The following is a 20220-nucleotide window of genomic DNA, read 5'->3' as shown; positions in this document are numbered from 1 at the left end:
ATTTTTCATCATCCCACGGGACTCATTATATCGAGATTTGACTGTACTACATTTCAAGGTTTTAGCTTTTTCGACTAAATGTCAAAAATTTCATTTAAGTGGATACCTAATCGGAGCAGTTCGCACTTTGTGTGCAAGGAAATATAAGTAGGACCCTAGATAAAGCTCCTCCTCCTCAAGACCCACATCATGAAAGCGGCCATTTCCGGAAGCAGCAATAAGCAAGATGCCAATGAAGGTATGTGACAACCCTGTACCTGCACGTCCATAGCACGCAGTCTTCTTTATGCCGACCAGCAGTGGCGTCAGGACTGAAATTAAAAAAAGGGCCCAGCGCTCTTTGACAATCAAGGTCAAAAGGCACGCAGCCTGAGGTTTTCAGACCACTTCCTGCGGTTGTATGAAAGCAGAAAAATACCCCCAAAAAGCATGGTCATCTGCTCTGGTCAAAGCAAATCTTGTACATAGATACAAAATGAAAGTCCAGCTGGCTAGCAAAAGCTGACGATTATAACTTAACATGTCTTGTCCTTTCAAAAAGCCCATTAGCCAAGTTGTGCTGGCGAAGTGTCCATCTGCATGCTTAAAGCTGGCTTACTGATATAGTCTTAAGCCCAAGTTTTAGCCTAAAACTTTTGCAAAAAAGCTTTCTTCACTCACACGATGACTCCAGTTTTCAATGATACATCTAACGAGCACAGCAGAGAAGACAGCAACATTTCAGCAATTTTAGCAATGGAAGGTCAATGCTATCACTGGTTTATGACAACATAAGCAGTGCAGCGTAGAAAACATCCAGCATCATTGCATGCCAGTAAAAGCTATAATGAAAACAAACATCAGTAGTGAGCCAACGTCAGAATTAAACTGTGATTTGATAATATGCAAACCGAATGTGCCACCACTGTTCAGGTGGCCAGCAACGTAAAAGTTATTCAAATTAGCCTATTTTTATGATCCAAAGATACCCACTCCGAGGCATGCCAAAATCAAACACTTTAGCTTCCGCTACTTAAAGTAAGCCAGACCTCCGCACCTTCACCAAAACGTGGACGCCTCAAAGTGAAATTAAATATGTGATGTTGAGCTCAGTTTCAGTATGCTACTGGGACACTGTAGCTTTGCCCTACAATAACTTGCTCATTAAAGCGTGAGCATAACAGTGTGCCTTCGCATGACTTGTTTAAGTAGAACTTTATACGTAATACCTAAGCAGAATCCAGAGTCAAAGCACTATGCATAGTCTACAGCGGGAATGAATCCACAATTGAACAAGACACAGCGACAGAAATATGGCGCATTTCGGATGACAACATTTTAGTTCTGAACGTGTGTCAGACTGACATAAAAAAAGAAAAAGTGCTGCGCCAACTTTAGAAGTTGAAACGGTGAATGTGAGCAGATCACCAGGACTACTAACCAAACTATCTGAAAGATACAAGGAAACAAGAAAGAAAGACATTATCATTCAAAATCTGCTTGTGTGAGTAAAAAAGGACCTAAACAGAATGTAACAATACCTGTTTGCAGCATATATTCTCTGAGTTGCCAAACAAGCGAATGCCATAGGCTTTTTTTTTTTTTGGTACACACTTATTTTTCAACTGGATACAAATGAAAAGGTCAAGAGCTGATAGCGAAATGGCTATCTATATGAAAGGAAGAAACTAGGTTATGGTTTAGTTAAAGGGACAGAACACTGGAATTTAAGTCTCAAATTTTTTTTTGGTGCAATGAAAAATTTATGTCTAAAATGCTCGATTCCATAGCAGTTTTGGTAGAAACGCAGTAGAAAATTTTTACTGAGAATTTTTCGATCAGTGCATGCACCCCTTTTTATGTAGTCCGATGCTGGAAATCATGAGCAGCGACCGCGATGACGACTGGTGGTCGACAAAAAAGACGTACTGATAACAAATATAAATTTCACTTTTCAGACAGTAATTAGACATTTTTTGCTTAGAGAAACGTCCTTTTCAGTTTCACACTCAAGGCTGTTATGGCACAATAATGCATGCCTTGTTGACGAAAGTTTTGTGGGCACAATCATCGCTTCACTCACGGAGTTCCGAACACTGTGACGCCATCTAGTGGCAAAACCTGAAAGCATGCCTCTCGCGGTGCAAAAGGAGGGGTGGTTTTTATTTAAGGACGCAGTGTAGAGAGTGCAAAATATAATAAATCATGACAAGCACTCCTAGAAGAAAAAAGAACAGTGTGCACTTACGAAAATCAGCTATATTTTGCTGACATGTAGTCACGTGGGGTACTACACCGAAAGTAATAGGGTTTCTCCGCTAGATAGCGCCTCAGTTGTTTTTATGCAATCTTCAATGGAAAATTAAAAATGTAAAACCTCTTTTCTTTGATGTTGTAGTGCTCGATCTGTACTATATGAGACAAGTCTTTTAATCTCTACCATAATCTCATGACATATTTTGGCCAGTGTTCTGTCCCTTTAAAAGACTTGACTAAAGCAGCCACTTGATTACAATTCCGATGGAAAGGTGGCGACTGCTTAGCATGATGCTTCCCAAACTGCTGCATGACCTTCTCTCACTTTGTATTTCTGTCTTCGAGGGTGTTTTGGAGGGTGTTCTGGCATCCTAGGAGCCAGGATGGTACCTTCTTTGCAGCTGCCAAATTCTATGGACCATGGCTTCACAATGGACCATGGCAGGCTCCATATAATTAATCCTTACGATAAAGCAAAACAGTAAAACAACAGCACAGTGCAAGCTGAGCACAAAAATTAGGCTAACTAAAGAAAAAAAAGGACTTGATGACTGACCATGGCTGAAGGTACGGCACCTGTGGTGCCCATATTGGACTGCGGCCCTTCTACAACACACAGGTCCACTTGCCACGCCTCAGATTGCCTGCCGCTGTCAGCATCTTTCTGAAAAACGGGCAACGGACACACACATCTAACTAATATGCAAGCCAGTTGTTGTGCCGCTATTGGCTGCTGCAACAGAAGTTACAGAACATACATTTATTAATACGATAGCATTACTTCGCTATGTTCACAGATTTCTGTCTGCAGACCGTGTCCCCAGGCCATGTCCTCAGGCAGTGTCCGCAGACCATGTCTGCAGAATACGGTCTGCAGTTGTGAGTAATTGAGAAATGGTAGAGGTTAATGAGTGGTGTCAATCGATAGAGGGTGACATAAGGTTGTGTCCGAAAAAATAATTGGGCCAATAAGCTAATTAATTAGAATAACTGGTTCACAAAAAGGAAAGGCGCAGTATCTGCCACAAGTTCTATGGACACCTGAACCATACCATAAGAGAAGGAAGGAAGGTGGGGACAAAAGTGGAAAGAGAGAAAGGGGTGCCCTAATGGAAATGTTGTCAAGGATGTGAGGTCACGCAACCGGTAGTAGAGCTGAAAAAGGGCATAGGAAGGGATTGGCACGCAATATGAAATGACCAAAGACTAAAATGGGCAAACAAGAAGTGAATTAAGCAACTAGAAGCAACCAGAAGCAACTAGCAGCAGTATCCGTGCTTTCACATTACTCCAATGCAGATTCTGCAGTGCTCTTTAAGCTTTTTTACAAGACACTGTTACGAGTGGGGTGGGAAGCCTAGATAGTACCTAGTACCTAGTACTAAGTACCTAGATAGTGGGCGTGGTGAGCTCGTTCAAGGTTGACCATCGCAATACCTTCACTTCGTTACACCAAGTTCTTGAACACACGTGCTTCGATGACTGAAAATTTCGTAATATTGAGAAATTCACTATATTCAGATTCATTACGCGCAGTTTAGCTAAGTGGCACATTTAGTTTGAAAAAGCAATTTATGCAACTTTGGTTCGTCAGAATCCTGTCTGGAGAGGAACAAGTATACTCTCGGCAAGAAATAAAAGCTTCAAACTTTTTTTAAGCATGGCCTTCGGGACCTCAACGAGCGTTTTGATCACATTGAGGAAAGCTGGAATGAGTCTCTTCTGAGAGATGCCAGCTTTCCATATTATGGGCGCAAATGCGCCCATTATTACATTATTGCATGCAAATTGCATGGAATTATACATGACTCCCCATCATAACACGCTCAGATTGTGCAGCATTTTCATGTGGACCCTGTCCCTTGCTCTAACAACTACAGAGGCTATTTCTTCAAACTACACTGTCTGAAAGGAGGAGGGAGCAGCGACTGGTGCTCAGGACTCACATGCTGTAGCAGCCACGGGTGTGTCAAAACTTGGACGGCAGTCAAGCGTTGCGTCACGTCCACCTGCAGCATGCCCTTGATCAGGTCCTGCAGTGTAAAAATATGGCCATCGAAAGGTTACAGGGAAGCAAAAAAATAAGTTCTTCAGCCAATTTGGAGGACTCCCCCCAAAAAAGTTTTTGTAAAATATTTATTAACCGCTTTACAAAATTCCTTCAGTCACCTTCAAAGTACTATCCCTTATATGTGATGCACTTGTCAAGCCTTTTTTTCCCTCTGTTTGGAGTATCTCCGGAACTCTTCACCTTCAATATCGTCCAGTGCCCTTTGCAAAGCTGTATTTACCGCCTCCACATCATCAAAACACTTCCCTTTTGGATTTTTCTTCATTGTTCGAAAGACAAGTAAGTTGTACGGGGCTAGGTTTGGTGAATACAGAGGGTGGGGAATGACAGGTCATCTGCTAGAGGCCAAATAGTGGGCACTCGTAAGGCCGTGAGTGTGAGGGCATTGTGATGAAGGAACCAGTCACCCGACCGTCAAAGTTCTCGGCATTTCCTCTGCACATTCTTTCGAAGACACTTTAAAACTACCAAATAAAAGTGCTACTTAATAGTCTGGCCAGGGGGAAAAAGTTCCCAATCCACAATTTCACGAACATCAGAAAAAAAGAAAAAACAAGACAATGATCATCGTCCTTGCATCCGACTTCACCAATCTTGCTCTTTTTGGTTTGAGCGAGTTTGGAGTCTTCCACTGGCATAGTTTCTGGGTCATACCAGTAACACCAACTCTCATCAGCTGTAGTGACTCTGGTCAAAAAAAGTCTGCACCACTTTCAATCCCTTTTTTAAGTCCCAGTTCAAATTCCACTGAATGTTTTTTTGATCCCATGCAAGAAGGTGAGGAACAAATTTAGAGGAAACGTGTCTCATTTGCAACTGCTCAGTCAAAATTCGCTGGCCCAAGCTCTAACTCACGCCTATCTCTTCTGAAATTTTTTTGATTGTGAAATGACAATCTTTGTTGATTTTTTGGTAGATTTTTTAACGTTTTCACCATTTCAAGATTTTGAAAGACACCCAGAACGAGCATGGTCTTCAATGCTCATCTCACCTTGTTTAAAATGCCCAAACCCCTCGAAAACTTGTGTGTGGCTCATAGAATCCTCTTTAAAAGCCTGTTGCAACATTTGGTGAGCCTTCGTTGCCGATTTTTCAAGCACGAAGCAAAATTTCAAACATACTCTTCTCTGACCCACTCAGCACGCTTCATATGTCTTAATGTTACACCAACCAATTTTTGTTCCATAGCTCTCTGTTTTCCTCAACTTAAGTTGAAACCTTTTTGTTATCCGTACAAAACAACGTGAACAGATAAATACAAAGCCGTAGCGACAGTGATAGGCTTGGGCCTCAAGGAAATCGCTAGCGAATCGGCATGGTACTGCACGGTAACCGAAGAAGAAATGGCTGTTGCTCTTGCGGCCGCGGAGGGCTACCGGGCAACCAAACCCTTGACAATTCTTACAGATTCAAGAAAGGCATGACGTATAACTTCATCTTTGACAAAATAGGACACAAAGCGCTCCAAATTCTTCTTCGCACGGGCCTACATAAAGAGCCAATTACACAAACTATTTTCTGGATACCGGTACACACTGAAATTAAGGGTAACCAAAGGGCCGACGAAGTAGTTCGCGAGCACACGAACTGAGCGCTTCACAAAGCGGACCCGGATATCTTCATGAGGGTAATCTCGACGCATTCTAATATCCTAAATTATTATAAAGGGATGAGAATAAAATACCCTCCTCCCCACAACATCTTAACTCAACAGGAAGCAGTCTACTGGCGGAAACTGCAAACTGAAACCTTCCCTAATTTACAAATTTTAAGCAAAATGTTTCCGAACCAATATAGGGACGTTTGTCCATGGTGCGGTGCTATACCCACCCTATATCACATCACTTGGGAATGCGATAGGAACAATTCCACAAACTAGAAAATCCAAGTGCAGAACAGTGGGAGAGTATACTCTCCAGCGGCAACTCAATCCTCCAAAGAGGACTGGTCGATTATGCCTAGCGAGCAGCAAAACTCAGTGGTGCCCTGGAATAGGGGCGCCAACCCTGTGAGACGGAGCCATGCCATTGACGCAAAGAAGATGGAGGAACTCTGTCGGCAATATCTGTAAAGTAGAGCAATAAAGTTTATCCTATCCTATCCTTTCCTAGCCTCCAAGTTCCAGCCCTATAGATGAGTACAAGTAAGATGCAACTGTTGTATACTTTCCTCTCGAGTGATACCGATAAGCTGCTATTCATAATCTGCAAGTACTTTCCAAATGCGCTCCATCCCAATCTTATTCCCCTAGTTATTTCCCTTTCATGGTCCGGATCTGCGGTTACTACCTGTCCTAAGTAGACATTTTCACGTACCACTTCCAGTGCTTCGCTACCTATTGTAAATTGCCGTTCCTTTCTGAGACTGTTGATTACGTTAGTCTTCCCATTAGTATTTAAGACTACATTTATGCTTTTCTTATAATATCGATCATTCTTTGCAATTCGTTCCCTTAGTTACTTAGTAAGGCGACATCATCAGTGAATCGCAGATTACTGAGGTATTATCCATCGACCCTGATGCCTAACTGCTCCCATTTCTGGTCTCTGAATACTTCCTTTAAGCAAGCTGTGAATAGTACTGGGGTGATTGTGTCTCCCTGCCTAACACTTTCTTTACGGGAATTTTGTTACTTTCTTTATGCAGAATTATGGTTGCGCAGCCGTTATAGATAGGTATCTTCCAGTACTTTCACATACGACTCACCTACACCCTGATTTCGCGAGTACCGACTACTCATATGGAAAAGATGCAAAGCAGCACCACTACATGAGAGACTAAAATGAAAAGCTCCTCAATTGTATAGAGAGCCCCTAAGCTTTATGGCTCCATAATTTCAGAGGAGGATTCACTTATCATGAACCCTCTTCCCATGAACTCCCATGAATCACTTTGTGAAATTTATTGCCTGCAACTATCCATTGCTGGTAAGGTCCCTGTCGACTTAAGAAATAAAAGACATAAAAACAAGCGCTCCTATCCGACTAGCCTAGAATGAAAACATTGCTGGGCAACTCACCTGAGCGGATGCAGAAATTCCATCCCAGTATGGAGCCATGAACTCAAACCGGCCACTCAGAATTTGGTCAAACAGTTCATCTTGGTTGTTGGTTTGACTGCAATGATGCAATACAAACAGCAATCGCATTTCAAGTGACCTTATGGTGGGCACTCATGCCTTGCTTTCACCGAGCATAATGTCAATGCGTGCTTTGTTGGCCACTTAGTGCATTCTGAGGCAATGAACTTTCCCATGCTTTGGAGTCATCATCATCACCAGCCTAAATATACCCACTGCAGGGCGAAGGCCTCTTTCATATTTCTCCAATTAACCTGAATCTGAGCTAGATGCATCCACTTGACCCCTGCGAACTTCTTAACCTCACCCGCCCACCTAATTTTCTGCTGCCCCCTGCGGAGTAAATGTGTTCTATGGCTGCACTCTGTTCAATAGTTATTTTACATTTCGCGCCAAGAAGTGGAGAGAGCTGTCCTGTCTCAGATCATCCCAAAAAGTGCCGATGAATTGAAGCCTTTGACGGAACTGTGAAAATGCATTGCTGTATCAGAGTTCACGTCTACAAAGAAAGGTCAACGCTGCCCAGGTTTCCACCAAATAAATTTGACTCACGTGAAACGATCTTTGGCAGTGGTGGGGGAGGCATTTGATAATTTGACATTCGGATAAATTGGGTGTTTCTTGCACTCTCTTGGCGTTTGAACTAATGAGGCTTTACTGCACGAAACTCACTGGCAAAGACCTCCAACCAATGCAGTCTATCTATTGTCATAAAGTTGTGGTCAAGCGCATTGCATTTACTAGTGCAGTATTACAGGGGGCGGACAGGCGAGAGAGGATTGACTAAGACATCACGACAGGTTTATGACGCAGGTTGGAGTTTCTCCTTTAAAAAATCCTTTATCGATGTGCTCTTTTTGGGATGACTTTACTGGGTACAGCTCAAAATTTTAGACATACCTGACAAATGGAGGGAAGCCGCATAGAAGAATGTAGGTGATGACGCCCATTGCCCAGACGTCAACTTCAAGTGAATAGCTGGAAAGAAATAAAGCACAGGAAATATACATTTAGCCATTACTGCTCCTTTAGTTTGTTTGAATGAAGCCAGAGACAAGGTTCCGACATGCTCTGCCTTTTAATATGGTTTGCGTTTGAATATGTTCCTGCTCATAAAGTGCCTTGGGCATGCTGATCCACAGCCATGCTTAACACTGCAGTACTTTGAGCTAACTGTTCATAGCTTAGAGCCCAAAAAAACACAAAAAGCCCACAAGTGATGTGAAGGATTTCTTTAAACGCCCATGTCATTAAAAAAAGGAAAATCACTGCACCAAGGCTTTAGTGCCTGAAAACTCTTATCCACTATCTCAAATCAACACACTTGTATCCTTCATCTATATCAACAGGCATTGCAAAAGACCTCCTGTCCCTAAACAGAACTGATACCAGAGAATGCAAATTAGTGCGTGTCATGTGTTAATTCTGGCCAGGCATTTGTCTTGTAAATATCCTTTACTACTTCGTGAACGGTTTTCATCACTCCACTCGCAGTCAGTTACAGGCTGCATGTGCTGCATTAACATTATGAAGAGCCCCGGTGTGCATGCGCGCTAAGTGTCCAAGAATCAGAATTTATTCTAGAAGCATTACCCAAGCCAAGCACCCGTCCTCTCCAACACGAGGCCCCTTTGCTGGCACCTTGCTCACCCAGTCTCGGCCAGAATCTCGGGGGCCACGTAAGTGGGCGTGCCGCACACAGTCGACAGCAGGGAGCCATCGCAGGGCAGCTCTGTGGCCAGGCCAAAGTCAGCCAGCTTGAGAGCCCCATGGGCCCCGACCAGTAGGTTCTCGGGCTTGATATCACGGTGCACCACGCGCAGGGAATGCAGGTGCGCCAGCGCGCTGGCCAGGTGGCCCACTAGCTGGCTTGCCTCGTGCTCGGGAAACTTGCAGACTGCCGCTATGGCGTCAAACAGGTCACCACCCTGCAACCGTGGAGGAGGCTTGCTGTGTCACAACGCAAAGGAAATTTGTTTGCCAACTAAGCCACAGTTTAGTACTATATTTTGTTTCCTGTGCGTAGCCACGAAGAACGCCTCCTCCGAATTTATTCTACGCATCAGAAGAATGTTCACGGACATAGGGAGCACTCATGGATGCAATATGCAAATGCAGGGATAGGCACTATACGGTTGTCTGCTACCATTCAGCGCTTTCCTGCCATGTTTAACGATTCAGTGCAAATCACAGCTCATAAAACATTGCAAGAAATTGCAGCTTACATCAGTTTCAAACATTCCACCATTTGCCTGGATGCTTTCTTGCAGCAGACTTTTCGACGGATTACGAGAAAGAGGTAGCAATGCAGCTGCAGCCAGAACGGGCATAAGCCATGCTTCTACAATTAATGTATTAAATAATTATTACAATTTAATTAAGTACTGCTATTAATGCAGGCTGCTGATAGGAGGAGCAGAGTGTTTCTTTACGTGCACAGAATTCCTTATTAGTGTCAGTGAGACAAGCGCTGATAGGAACAGTAGCATATAAGCAACAACTATCCCAGCACTCGTGTAGCCACTCAGAAGCCACCTGGAGTTACTAATCTATTGTTTCCCAATTGCCACCTGTCCTAGTGCCGGGAAGAGCAGCGTGGAGCATCAGAGTTTGCACAGACACGAAGAACAAAGGTATTAAAGAAACCCTACGGCTAGCAGTTTTACATTTACGTCCTTGATCTGCAAGAAACACTGAGAAAGGAAAAGCAGGAGAGCTCGGGTACGAGTTGAATCTTTACTCCTTTCTTTATTTCCTTAGGCATTCTTGACTAACAGCTCCCCCAGAGCCACACGGCATATAGGACCACCTAAGTCTTCTTTCCCAGCCTCACTGAGTTCACTCCAAGTGAGATGTTTCCGCCAATCACTCAAGAGTGCCTGCACTTTGAACTTTCAAATCGAAGCGACTTCAGATTGTTGCGTGTCAGGCAACAAGGGTGTGCTACAGTGATTGCTGTTCAATTTTGTTTGCGATGGTTTGCTCTGAAATTTTCCTAATGCAGCTGGTTCACCATGCGACATGCTGCTTACCACTCAGCAGTTGCTGAGCAGTCTCCTGTGCCAATTAGTGCAGTATTTCTAGCTAGAGATAGGCGCGCTGACCTCATTTTGAGTCCACATGGGAAGTAAGGTGATCTAGCCAAGGCAGAATTGTGTCTGAGAAGAGCAGAAATGCTTATGAATACTGGTAAGTACAGGCAGAAGTAAATGCCAACAATCAGCTCTTGAAATGTTTTTTTTTTCTTGCATTTTGTGGCAATGCCTCGTGTCACATATGCAAAGACTTTACATTTCTGTTTGCGTTTTTTTGCTCTTACAAATACATTTCAGTGAAGAAAAAAAAAAAAAGCTAATTTGAAGCAATAGATTAGAACAATGACAGCTAGCGTTGGAACAATCATCGCACAACCATAACAGTACACAGCAGAACCTCGCTGTTAGAATTTTCACGAGAACTGAAAATTAAAGCGTATCCGAAAATCGTGTTATCCAAAGCAGGCCCCGAAAGGTCACGAGTGGATCATACTTGGCACAGAAGTTGCTTCTATTGTCGCCTTTTGAAGAACTTGTCATTTTGTTCTAGAATTTTTTGTTTCTCAGTGTCCAGAAACAAGCTTTTCTGAAACGCCTAGAATGAGTCGCTGCTTTAGCTTTTCTGCCAGGTGTGATGATAAAGCTTCAATGAGCAGCCTCTAAAACTTGACACTTTGCCAACTTTGCTAAGAGATTTCACTGTCACAGGAATCTCACCAAAAGATCATCGCACAGAGATGCTGCAAGCACTATAAGTGCACAGCAGCTTGGCAGGCTGCCAAGGTCAGCACTGCAGAATGTGACAGCGAGGATGCAAGAGTGAGGCACTTTTTCCAAAAATTTGAAGGAAAAAAATAAAAAAAGAAAGCAAGTTCTCAATGCTAAAAGTCGAATGTGAGGTTCATTAGGCGACAAATAGTATTGAAACATCAGCCATGAGTGCTGAGCGTTACTGTTACTGTGGCTACCATCCTACCCCACCCGGCCTGCTTTGGCTGGCACTTTTTTGCTGTCTCTTGGAGGAAAATTTGAAAACACGCAAATTTTTCATGTTTTTGCGATCATATTATCTGAACTCGCACAAAAATATGAACATACTAGCTGTACAAAAACGCATTTCCTCTACAAAACGTCAACCAGACGCGAAAAAAAAGTTGTATTATCCAAAAAAATGTATTAAGCATAATCATATCAACGAGATTTTACAGTTATATACTAGTTCCACTCCTACTTGCGTGCTCCGCTCTTGTGTAGAACTATTTCGTAGAGTTGTGACCATCAGGGCTGTCATACACTGCCGGGTGTTCAGATGTAGTTTCACTGTTACTGCAACTTGTGTGCAGGTAAAAAAAACCACAAAACAGATTACTGCGGTGAAAACTGCACAGTAAATGGTGTTTGTATTGCCAAGAATATACTATAATTAGCTGGGATACCTGGCATACTACTGTTCACACTTACCGGTCAAGAATGCATCAAAATATCACTGCTAAATATCAAATTCAAGACCGTTCAGTGCCTCACCATATCCAGTGCAGTGTGCGGCATCCCAATACAATCTTATCGTTACACTTTAGAAATTTATTGCCTTCAAATTACATAAATTCCATACTTTATTGTTCCGTGATATACTCACGAGACATGACTGAAGAAGTGGCCTTCATAGGTGTAGTAAAAAATTGGAACACTAGTTTGAAAAGTAAATGAGCAACCTGAACTGGCAGCTCTTCTCAGTATTCTGATATCATGTGGTCTCGTTAAGTCGCACAAACCATAGAAGAATCAGAGCAAGGCCATGTCAGCTGCCAGTTACCACCCACCAGCGCCATACCCGTGATTTTTCACTCAAGACGGCGACACCGATGCTGTATTTTTTTTCCGTAACAAGCCCTATGAGGCTATTGCTTTAATATTTCTGTCTATATGTATTTTTATGGGCCTTAATCTTGCCAGAGTTAGCCAGTGTAATGGATGCGGAGAAAAACAACCTGCCAGAGTTGTGGGAACTTACCTTGACAAGTTCCATGACCAGGTAGAGCTCGGTGTCAAAGTCAAACTCCTCGACCAGCCGCACCACGTTCGGGTGTTGCACCCTCCGCAGGATGGCTACCTCGTTGGCAATCATCTGCTCCTGTGTGCAGCCATACAGTGTGCAGCACAGTGTGATTACTACCACAGAGAGCTAGTTTCGTGACCTCTTTGACCATTCCCTTTCCTAACCATCAAAACTCCCACCACTGGCTACCACGCTAGCCAGAAGGCAACGAATGAACATTTGATACTGCAGAAACTTCTCGGCAATAGCATTTATCCGGTCTGGCCATGCACGACACAAGGTGAAATCGCCAGCATCAAGATCAAGGATTCTGCTTGGAACTATTTTGTAGCCCTGCAAGATTTTTCCCCAAATTCTTGTGCTACATACTTCACCCCTATGCATAAATGATGCAAAAAATTTCCTGGTGCTGTGAGATGATGTAACTGTGCAGACGACTGTGGTTTCAAGCAAAGAAATAGACAATGCACAACAATCTACAGTAAATGAATTGATAAGTAATGACGTGCAGGCAACTTTGGGCAACGAGTTTCAGAACCATGAGTGCCAAACCAAATTTCATTGCACCCTGATACTAAACACACATTATATTTTCATGTGAAGATGTAAAAAGCACAATTTGCACAGAAAATTAAAGCAGTATTTGTACCTGATCTACGTTACTTCTCATCACTTTCGTGACGGCTATTCCGCGTTGTCACGGCGGCATTACAATGCCACAGCCAGGACAGCAGTTGGATGCAAATGACCTTGTGTGTGGTGACCTGGCTGACTAGGTTGGTAAATAGCAAACCGAACTGCAAATGGTCCTGTGGTTTCAAATTTCAGCATGACACGCTTCGGAAGTTTTCTTTCATGCAATCGACAACTTGTCCGAGAAAGTGACTGCCACAGCGAGCAGGGCAGCAAATAACGAACTTTCATCAGCGCAATTAATTTTAATAGGACTTCACATTTTAAAACTTTCTTTTTGTTCTGACACACGAAGCTCCATCGTGAATCCTGGCAGGAGCAAGCACTAACAATGAGCGCACACAATCCATGGCTCAACACACAAATTTGGATTGTTATATATATATATTTGTAAAAGATAGGTCAAACCACATGAAGGAATATGCATAGTTTGGCCTAAAGTCTTCAAGACGCCAAACATGACAACCGGCAGCATTGTTGTTATATTGTGTGTTGGGCGTTATGGTGCTTAAGTAGCCGAAGCTATCATATGCCAAACCCGGGGTTGGAGAAGATGTAGGAAGACTGAACTGGCATACTATGATGGTAATCATGCTGGGGTTGTTTGTAGTTTTCTTTTAACTGTGTGTCCAAATGTAACTTGCATATCATTTTTAGGCTCGACTTTTGAGAAAAAGAGAATCGGGTAAATACAGTATACAATTACCGAGTGTACGAGTAGAATACGGTCAGATTTATTGTACTAAACCGAGAAAATAAGTTGCTCTCAGTAATAAAGCTTACAGCCTTTAGGAAATGCAAGTTTTTGGCACTGAATTACAGACAGAAGGTTGGGATCCATAACTCTATGGCTGATGGCAACAGCTACAGAACTCAGTGAACATTTGTACAAAATGAAATCAGAGCCACACATGATAAAGTGACAGCACTCATTATAAACAGCCCATGACCTTGGTTCTGACTGACGAGAGCTGTCGGCAGGCTTCAAGCTCTAGCATGGCAAAGCTCCAACTACATATCACGCAACCATAAAGGAAATTGTATTTCAGGTCATAAAAAAACCCTGTACACCATATACAGAACAAATGACTCATTTTTACCAATATTGAACACCTCCTGGGCATTGCAAAAAGAACCACGTTTTCAAGCCAAAGTAGAACTGCTGAAAGTACTTGCCTTGCCTCTGCATTTATCTTTGTCGATGATTTTCAGAGCATACTCAACACCAGATTCCCTGCAGCAAAAAAGTAATGTGGAAACCAGGCAAGAACTAAGCAGCAGCTTTGATTAATCACACTTACGATATTAACAGAAACAGATGCTGACCAGAATAACTGTGGACCCTCACTAGCAAAACCAAGAAGGAATTGCTCTTATTTTAATCTGACTGACAAGCCGACGATGTTTCAAATACCTCTTTCTAAAAGCTAGCAGTTTTGACAAAGGCAACCATACTTATACTACTTGAAACAAATTCAAGCAAATATGTATGCTGCTTTTACATTTGGAAAAAATGGCACTGTGCCTCGAGTCCGCATGTCACCAACGTTAAAAACCTGGCCCTCAAAGGACTCAACTGACTACAATGACAGTCTGGCCAGCTCACAGAAATGGCACTTGATGCACCTGATGTGCCTTTCTGCTGTGCCTTTCGCGATAATTTGACAGCAAACTTTGCTGACCCTTTTAGGATAAATAAAACCTTGCTACTGTTCCTGTGATGGTGCTAGGCTAAGTATTGCTGGAAGGGCAAAATGATGATGCCCTCTACCACAAGAAGCAATAACCTGCCCTGTTATCTCTGCCCAGACGGATATACATTGGTCTGCTCTAGCAATGAGATTGCTTCGCCACAAGTGGAAGTGGCATACAAATTAATATATAAGCAGGCTCTTATCTCAAGCAGGCAAAAATTATCAATGCCCTTTAAGAAGAGGGTCACGTCTTACCTGGATACACACTGGTAGACACGTGCAAAGTTGCCATCGCCCAGCATCTCCATCACAGAATAAAGTCGTCCTACTGTCTCCGGCAGCGCCACCTAGGACAATGGGGGTGAAAATAAATGCCAAGCCAAACCAGCCCAGCGATGTGTGTTTTTGCAGTTATATTTGCCAGCTGTGAGAAAAAAAAGAGTACCACAGCCACAGCACAAAAAATTAACACCACACACGAACTCTGCCGCTATTACAGTTGCAACCTTTCCAGCTGTAAACCAACAAGAGCCCAGCCTCCTGCATGACACAAGGTGGTGGCATCAACCAAGGTCTCAGCAACAGGGCCTGTCAGTGTCAACATACAGTGGAATCTTATTTGTGGGAGTTCACTTCACCTGACATTTCGCGACCCTCAAAATTATGTGACAGTGAAATCTCGTTGGTATGATTGTGTTTGATATGTTTTTTTGGCAAAATACATTTCTTTTTCATTTCCAGCCAGCATTCTATAGAGTGGTAGTATAGTAAAAAACATTTAAGGGAAAATGGATCAGGAAGTTAGCGGCAAGGTTGGCTGGGTCCTCAGTCCGGGAATCCATTGGCTGTAGCTATTTCTCGAGCTCTTGCATCTTTGTGCAAGATCTTTGTGCTGCTTTGTCCAAAGATCTTTGTGCTGCAAGGTTAGAACTGCCCGTGCTAGATTTCCTTTACGGGGTATGGCTTGGTTTTCTAGGCAAGCCTATACCATGTGGTAAAGATCTATCTGCCACAAAACTTGCACTGTGCTGAGAAAGACTGTGAGCTAATTGCACGCAGTCTTGCTCGGCTTTGTAGGACATGGTTTGTAAACGTACAGGCGACACTCCTCTGATTTGTTTTGCAGGCCAGCGGAGATACCCTGTATCTCATGTAGTTTCTGTAGATGGTTTGGGAGCCGGTAATAATGCATGTGTTGCAGCTAACGTGATCGCTACTTCCTCCATGTGTGTGATCTATGAATTTATAACCCTTAGCAGAGTCCTTCAATGCTTCTAACGGTTATGAAATTCCTGTCAAAGTTTGGTTCGACGACAGAAGCAGGTGCTAGGAATGCCCCACAGATTGGCGAGCTTGGCTGGTGTGTGCAGATTTGTCATGCTTATAACGGTACAGTAAAATATTGCCGAATGGCGGGGTGTGCCCATTAACCTACAGTGGGCTAGTGACCGCAGACCACTGCACGGTAAAACAATGGCAGTGCTACCAGACAGCACTCACTGAAGCTGTACTGCGCTTCAGCTGCTCACCTTGCTTGCTTGGGTACTCGCTCAACCTGAGGCCATGTTCAACCATATTTTGTGGTGTGCCGAGAACTAGCTAGCAGGAGATTTCATTGGAGCACTTAATGCACGGCGAAGCGTTTGAGACTATACCCGACAAAAGCGTAAAACTGTCAAGCTCGTTTCTGCTATGTGTAGCATACAGGCTCCGACCTTTCGGAAGCACAGTTAACTCAATTTCACTCGCGATCCTTGCACAACAGCTATCTCTCCAGTTTATTGTTGTGTATATTGGTGGGCATCGCTTTAACATTTGTTAGCATGGCTCCACTATTTGTTGGTTTGGATGGATTTATGGGGTTTAACGTCCTAAAGCAACTCAGGTTATGAGAGACGGCGTAGTGGAGGGCTCCAAAAATGTCTACCACCTGGTGTTCTTTAATGTGCACTGACATTGTACAGACATTGTACAGCACCAAAGTGGCAGCTGTGGCCAGGATTTGATTGTGCACAGGTACATATTTCGGCACTGTACTGCAGTCTTTACAACAGGGATGTAAATTATTATTTTTCGTAACATAGCAGCCATGTTGGCACTGTCAGCGGTGGTGTACATGCACAAAAAGAAAAAAAAAAAAAAGCAAATGCCTTGTAGAGAATGAAGCTTTATTCACATATTGTGACATAACTATGAGTCGAGAAGACAGCAAGAGGGGCTTTCAAAAGAAACAGTTTATTGGGCTAGGCACACAAAATGCTTATGATCGGCAGTGGCAATAGCAACAAGGTGCTCAGCGATCGTCGAAGAACAGGACGTCTGCTGCTTTCAGTCCTGTTCAATTCGAAGCTGTTCAACTCAAAGTTGGCAAGGCACCTTTGGAATAACACACTGAAACCAGCTACATACAAAAATCAAGAATAATATGAAAGCACTTGCTCGTGGCTGCGATGTTTCAGAGATAATATAGACCCCCCCTCGCGCCACAAAGTAATAAAGTTGCATGCTGATGGATTCGAGGCAAGCTTCAACCTGGGCAGTTCATGCTGCAGAGACAAATGTTCCATGTTCACTACTAACATATTGAGCTGGATAATGTCCAAAGCGTCAGAATGTTTCTCACAAACATGCATGTTTGGGGAATCAAATGAGAAGCCATCAATTTCTTTTTAACGGATGGCGCGTCTCCTCTTCTGTCGCAGTCTGGTGCGAGATGGGGAACGAAAATGCGACATGTTCTCGCCATTGCTCCATAGCCGGAGGGGCAGTATTTCATACAAGCTGATGGCCTCGTTAGCAACAATCATTGTTCACAGAACATAATGGCTTAACGAAGAAATATACATTCGCATACTCCGACACTGCGGCAGTTGTAATTGCCACAAAAAGATTAAAAACCACGACTGTACTCCTTAATACATAATTTTCTATGTGCCTTGTGATGTGCCGATAGTATTCAGGGTGCATGCATGGTAGGGGCATGGTATGGAATTTGGCCCTCCATTGGTGGATTATGTCCTGTTTTTTCTACATGGTGCTGGGTAGGACTGATGCCGACCTATTGAAGTACAGTCAAATCCGGATATATCGAATTATTGCTTATATCAAACTCCCAGAATATCGTCTTAAAAATCCCATGAAAAAGTATAGGAGCGGTGTTCGAATTCATCAAATTCTTGTTCAGCGAAATATCTGAACCGCATGTTGTCTCGGCAAGGGGCACGTTTCCCAATGGGGCCTCCATGATAGCTTTTCATGTATGGAGCAAGGTTTGCTGCGCAACCTTGGACCCCTGCTGGAGGCATTAGCACTATAAAATTGCTTGACAAGGTAAGCGTGGAGATGAAATAAAAGTGCCCTTTGGTCTGGCATGCTTGTATTCAATGCGACACTGCCGCTATGCAGAGAAGCCAGCGTTCAATACACTGGCTGTCGTGCACCAAAGCCAGCCTTGCTGACTGAAGGCATGCGGCAGCGTTGGCGTGTGTGTGCGCCTACAGAATTCGACGAATAAACGGGTTCTACACTACTTAACTGAGTTATTATTGCGTTTTTAGTGCACCAGTAATAGGATAAGACCTTCCATTATCAACAGCGGCTTTTTCCCAAAACAGTGGCTGCAGCAGGTTTGTTATGAACCGCAACCACAACAACGCTCGTGCCATGGCGGCGCGAGATGCGAGCAGTGCAAGCTTCGCCAATCCAATCTGTGCCTACCAACTATTTAGAGCACGCGCTCGCATCCACAGAGCGGCATGTGGAGGTACGCCAAATGAACCTTTCTATTTAGACACCTGGTGCGGGGTTACACTTGGCATGCAAGTTGCTAGGGTGCCTCGATGCTTGCCCACCGTGTAGCTGTTAGGGCGCCCATGTGCGGCTCGTGGGTCGCCAAAACAAGGCAGCACATGCTGCAGGAAGCACGCGGCTAGCGTAGGTACACCGTATTCACGCTTCTGTGTTGCAGCGGGGCTCATCTGTTGAAATATATGTATCGAATTTTAGATATATCAAACTATATTTCACGATCCCTTTTGAGCTCAATATATCATGAATCGAATGTACTTGATGTCGGTTGGCAGCACCAGAGAAGCGGAAAGTTTGTGTTATAAGGTGAGCCTCTCTGACTTCATCAAAGGTGTCGTGGATGCCAAGTTTAAAAAGCCAGTAAGTGGACGCGGTGAGGGGTAACCCCCTGTGCTGGACTGTAGGCGATGTGAAGTGCGATGCTGAGATGTTTGAGGTCGTACTTCCGTAGCTCGAGGCATAGGCTTAAGAAGGTTATGCAGCTGATAATAAAGGCTCGAATCAGTCGAAGGGTGTCATCCTCTTTCGTGCCACTGTTCTTGGTCACAAAGCGCGAGATCATTCTACTGGCTTGTTGACACATTGTGCAGAGCTTAGAGATAGCTGCCCCGTTGATCCCTTCGTTGTTAACGAGCAAGCCTATGATGTGAATAGGATACTCTGTAGAGGTAATGAATTTTTGTATGACAAATATGGTCGTATTTCTACGCGGGTTTGGATAATAATACCGGGAAAATATATAAAAAGCCCATGTAGTTTTGAATCTCGCTTTAAGAGGTGATGAGCAAGTTCTAGTAGGAGGTGATAATAGTCCCAGTAACAGTGATGCTTGTGGGGATTGTGCTTTCGGAGCAACACGAAACACGTGGCAGCCAATGCTGTTTTGATAGCTAGAGACCCCCTGTGGGGGTTTCTAGTTTAAAGGGAATAGCTGGCCGTCATGCTGCTGACCCTCTTACGAAGGGAGCTCTTCGGAGAATTGTTGCCAGCCACTACATCTGTTCTGTTCTTCCCGTGTCAGTCTCGCGCCCTGATTAGGCCACCTCCTTGAGACAATAAGCTCGACGCGAGGCCGTGCAATGATAAAAGATGCTATGCAATGATAAAACCTCAACGTGCATATTTTGAATCAATTTCTGCTCTCGGCAAAATTGGCAGAGAACCAAATTTTAGAAAAATAAAAAGCTACGTCAAAGATGTGGAGTTCAGAAAAGCTTTCTTCTGGACTCTGAGAAGAAAACGTCTGGTGCAAAGTGATAGATGATTTCAAAGTGCTGTAATAAAAGCAAGTTTCATGCCAAGTATTCATTCACGACAGTTTAGAGCTTCTTTGGATATTACAGTTTTTCAATAAAGCGTTTCTATTTTCAATGCCCGTGAAAATCATGTCAACAAGATTCCACTGTACTTCAATGCAAGAATATATAAAAAAATTTGAATGCAGAGGTGCATGCAACATTTAGGCCAAATAAAATAACCAGCCAATATGCTTCAGCTGCATGCCACAGCTCAAGCATGTGGCAGCTTTCAGTACACAAAAATCAACCGGC

At 43.5% G+C, this 20220-nt stretch overlaps 1 protein-coding gene across 2 annotated transcripts in view; it reads right to left on the bottom strand.

The window, feature by feature from the left end:
* LOC146190947 (serine/threonine-protein kinase DCLK1) overlaps positions 1–20220 on the bottom strand; it is a 55595-nt gene that overhangs the window by 5805 nt on the left and 29570 nt on the right. For both annotated transcript variants that reach the window (XM_084601337.1, XM_084601336.1), the window contains exons 8-16: positions 15119–15210; positions 14346–14403; positions 12432–12551; positions 9036–9313; positions 8286–8363; positions 7326–7422; positions 4182–4268; positions 2792–2899; positions 258–311 (exon numbers count right to left, since the gene is read on the bottom strand). In XM_084601337.1, coding sequence (XP_084457463.1) covers positions 306–311; positions 2792–2899; positions 4182–4268; positions 7326–7422; positions 8286–8363; positions 9036–9313; positions 12432–12551; positions 14346–14403; positions 15119–15210 — 924 coding nt within the window. In that variant the 3' untranslated portion in view covers positions 258–305. The remainder of the gene's footprint in view (positions 1–257; positions 312–2791; positions 2900–4181; positions 4269–7325; positions 7423–8285; positions 8364–9035; positions 9314–12431; positions 12552–14345; positions 14404–15118; positions 15211–20220) is intronic.

The sequence above is a fragment of the Amblyomma maculatum genome, chromosome 4, assembly GCF_055883805.1.
Source record: "Amblyomma maculatum isolate TAMU_Amacu chromosome 4, ASM5588380v1, whole genome shotgun sequence".
Taxonomy (NCBI): Eukaryota; Metazoa; Arthropoda; class Arachnida; order Ixodida; family Ixodidae; genus Amblyomma; species Amblyomma maculatum.
Note: the sequence above shows the minus strand (reverse complement) of the source record. Positions and strands in the feature narration are given on the sequence as shown.